Consider the following 4,131-nt stretch of genomic DNA (forward strand, 5'->3'; position numbering starts at 1 on the left):
TTAAGAACAAATCTGTGCGTACGAACGGTTCTTACATGAGGCCCATCGACTTGTTACTACTTATGTTATTTTCTGCCTGTAAGTTTGTTAGTTTCTTAGCTAAATATTTCATGAATCATGAAGTGAAATTTTAATGAGATTCTCTGAAAGGAGTCGTTGAATGCATAATAACTTTTCAAATCAACATGATTTAGGATGGCTGCCATAACTGAATCTTAAAAAAACAGGACTAAAAATAACTTGGTCAAGTTAACAGTTATTTATATACTGTATAATTTGATGTCATCTCTGTTACACACTCTGTTCACTAACACATTGTGAACCAACATACAAGGTGGCAGCAAGTTTTTTTTAAGGCAGTGTGTAATGGCTCACTAATAAAACTCTGCAAATGTGTGAAGTAATTATAGGGAAAATTGCAAAAACAGTGTTCTCCTCTTCTATGTTTATTAATATATCTTTGGATGTTTTGACATTGTTGCAGGATTTTTGCGCTGTCTCCAGCCGGTGTTGGTTTCTAGAACAGACCCTGACTCCAGGAAGAACACAATCCAGGCGATTGAAACTAGAGCCAAGTCAGGAGGCCGCTGGCCGCAGGTTTGTCTACAACATAAGCAGAAACTTCAAGAAGCAACAATTTGTTTTGTTAACTTGACCTCATTGCTGCTTTTTTGTTGTCAGTTTTGAAATAGTGTATAAGTGAGCTTTTTATAAGTCAGTGCTTAGCTAAAGACAAATATGAACAATGTTGATTTGCATTACTTAAAAAAAAACAACTCTGTTGCAATTATCAACAGCATATTTGGTAATAAAAAGTCCAACTTATAAATAAAAAACAATGATGCTTTGTTCTTTCAGGTTCTGATATTCCCAGAAGGAACATGTACAAATCGTTCATGTCTTATCACGTTTAAACAAGGTAAGTTTAGAAAGTTGAAGATTATTTTCTTATTGTTTCCTGTGTGCAGTCAGCATCTCTATGTGTATGTGCAGCTTTTTTTCCCATATTCCCTCATTTATTCCCACAATCTAAGAAAGTGGAATAAACAATGTTTTGAAATAATATACTGCATCAACAAGTTTAATGTAATGTAGTTCAGTATAATGTAGTTTACACAAAAAAAGAACACAGGAATACAAAACTAAATAAAAATGCAAAAACTGACTTTTGTTTTATGGTTTCTTTGTCTGCATTGATGCATTAGAAAATACTATTCAATCCACCTGATAACTGAGCCTTTCATTACATCTGAGTGTGATTTCTGCACTGTGTGCTTTGCTGGTTCCAAAGGAGATGAGGAAATGGGGATGTCAGGAACAAGTCTTAAAGCTGCTCACTGACCATGCTGTTGTATTGACGCATTTCTAACACAGTTCTAATTTATTCCCCATGTTTCCACCTGTAGGTGCCTTTATTCCAGGTGTCCCTGTGCAGCCTGTTCTCATCAGATACCCAAACAAACTGGTAAGTCAAGTAACGTCATGTCATCGCCACTGTCACTTTTAGAACCTCAGACCTGACCAGATTTGACCTTGACTCAGACCCGACCAGATGAGACCAGGTCTCAGACCTGACCAGGTGAGACCTGGTCTCAGTCCTGACCAGGTGAGACCTGGACTCAGACCTGACCAGATGACACCTGGACTCAGACCTAAGACCTGGCCTCAGACCTGACCAGATGAGACCTGGACCCAGACTTGAGACCTGGACTCAGAACTGAGACCTGGACTCAGAGCTGACCAGATGTGACCTGGACTCAAACCTGACCAGATAAGACCTGGACTCAAACCTGACCAGATGAGACCTGGACTCAACCCTGACCAGATGAGACCTGGACCCAGTCCTGAGACCTGGGCTCAAACCGGACCAGATGACACCTGGACTCAGACCTGAGACCTGGACTCAGACATGACCAGATGACACCTGGACTCAGACCTGAGATCTGGACTGAGGTCCAGGCAGGCAGGCGGAACTATGATGGCAGGCGGGCGGGCAAACCAACGAATTAATTGATCCAGTGCTTTTATTGTCATTTTCCAGATTATTCTATAGTCTTTTACAGCAGCCAGCTCACTTTGTCATACCAGGACAGCTGAAAAGACCCGTTATTTCCCCACTGTGGGATCAATAAAAAGATATTTTTTATCTTACTTTCCCACTGTTTGCACCAAATTAATCTGAGGAGTTGATCGGCCCTGCTGTTTAAGTTTTTCTTTGTAAATAAGACTGTATCAAATGGCTTCTCCAAAATCCGCTCCACAAMATTCAAACTGTCTGCCATATGTGCAGCTTGTTACTGGCGCAAGGCTAGAGTGAAGTGTGTCCGTCTGAGTGTTTTATGACGGTGCAGGGGCTCAGCAGCACCTGCTGGACAGAAGAAGTCAGAAAGAGTGATAGAAGTCCGTCTCCAAACATAAGCAGCTACAAAACAACCACCAGAAATAGAAGTCCGATTTGTCGCTAGTCGTTTTTAACAAAGAAAATGCTGCTAAAAGGATTAATAAAGTCTCCGGTTCTACTCAGAACAGAAACGAAACTAAAAACTGCTCCCATGCATGTTTACACCAAGAGATCGCTGATTCGCTCATTTCGCTGTCAATCAAAAAGGGATTCAGCCTCCGCCAGATTATCCAATCATCATGCAGACAGCCAGCGTCCGACCCAGCCCACTGCTCCATAGACCCCCAGAGATGCTGAGCGTCCGATGGGCGGGACAAAGCCAGCATTTATCCAATGACTCGTCTCGTTTCGCTGCAGTCTTTGCATCGCTAATGAGCTCTGTAGACGCTCAGCGTCCGACTGTTTAAAGCACCGTCAAGCTGCGGGAATGAGTGAAATGAGGAAATGACGAAAGCCGCGTCGTTACCAGTGATAAGAAGCTGATTCTGAACAAAAGTTGAGCGCGATGTAGCACATAGTTAGTCAATGACATGTACACACAACAGTATATATTTTATTTTATTTTATTTTTTTACATTTTAGGGGAAGCTGAGCTTCCCTTGCAGTCTTAGAGAAATTGCCTCTGATAGCAAGCTGAACCGGATCTGTTTCACAGATTATCGGTCATGTTTTTACAATAAATTAATAATTATGTTAATCTCATTCAACAATCATGTAAAACAGCAGAATTATACCAGAAAAAAAATATAATTTACAAGTAACAATGATCTAAACCAGACCTGAAGTCAGCCTGTAACTAGACTTTAGCTAGATGAAAAATGATGACTTTGGCTAGTAATAAATTATATTTATTATTTCTTCTCACTGTCATAAAAAATAAGAATATTTATGTGGCCCTCACAAGTGGGACTCATTAAAAATTACTAAAACCAATGAGGTGAGTCCACACCTTAAACTGTACTACGCCGCTCTGGGGATTTCACCCAGAGAATACTCCTTGAAAAACTGGCACGCAGGTTTATTTCTGTGGCAAAAGGGTGATTCTTTTTTTGCGGCAACATTTTGGCTTCAGGACTTAAAAAAAGTTTAATATTTTAAGTTTTAAATATTTTATTACATAACTGACATGTTGAAGAAAAAGAACTGAATAATGGTCAAGCTCAGGGCTGGATAAAGTAATAATTACAGGTAGTTTTTCTCACCATCGTATCTAAATTTGTTCCACCCTGTTAGGGACATTTACATATAGACAACAAATAGTTAAACATGTGAATATTGATAAATAATAACTTTTTTTTTTCTTAAAAAGGATATGTCCCTTTTACTATATAATGTGTTTTATTCTTGAAATTGTAACATGTAGTTACGAATAATTTATGTCAGTATTGTAATTTTTTTTAATTTTATTTTTTACTCATTGTTACCGGCAGCATAGAAAATATTGGTGATTTTAAAAACTTATACATATATGTGCATTTAATTGTCTTCAATTCCCATCATGGCACAGAAAGATTCACAGTACTTAATGTTTCTGCAATATTTTTTTATAAAAACACATTTTCAAACAGGGTGGAATGGAACATCACAGGGTGGAACATACATAACAGGGTGGAAAATCAATGTTTACAATGTTAAAATCTGATGATTTTCACAAAAACTTTTAACCCAGAGGTTCTCAAACAGGGGTCTGCGAGAGGTATCTTGGGGATCCTCAAAGGTTTTTTTTTTTT

At 38.7% G+C, this 4,131-nt stretch overlaps 1 protein-coding gene across 1 annotated transcript in view; it reads left to right on the top strand.

Annotated features, from left to right (window-relative positions):
- lpcat2 (lysophosphatidylcholine acyltransferase 2) overlaps positions 1 to 4,131 on the top strand; it is an 18,498-nt gene that overhangs the window by 6,299 nt on the left and 8,068 nt on the right. Inside the window, exons 4-6 of the mRNA XM_014007938.1 lie at positions 485 to 597; positions 859 to 919; positions 1,407 to 1,465. Coding sequence (XP_013863392.1) covers positions 485 to 597; positions 859 to 919; positions 1,407 to 1,465 — 233 coding nt within the window. The remainder of the gene's footprint in view (positions 1 to 484; positions 598 to 858; positions 920 to 1,406; positions 1,466 to 4,131) is intronic.

This window comes from Austrofundulus limnaeus, unplaced genomic scaffold (genome assembly GCF_001266775.1).
Source record: "Austrofundulus limnaeus strain Quisiro unplaced genomic scaffold, Austrofundulus_limnaeus-1.0 Scaffold46, whole genome shotgun sequence".
NCBI lineage: Eukaryota > Metazoa > Chordata > Actinopteri > Cyprinodontiformes > Rivulidae > Austrofundulus > Austrofundulus limnaeus.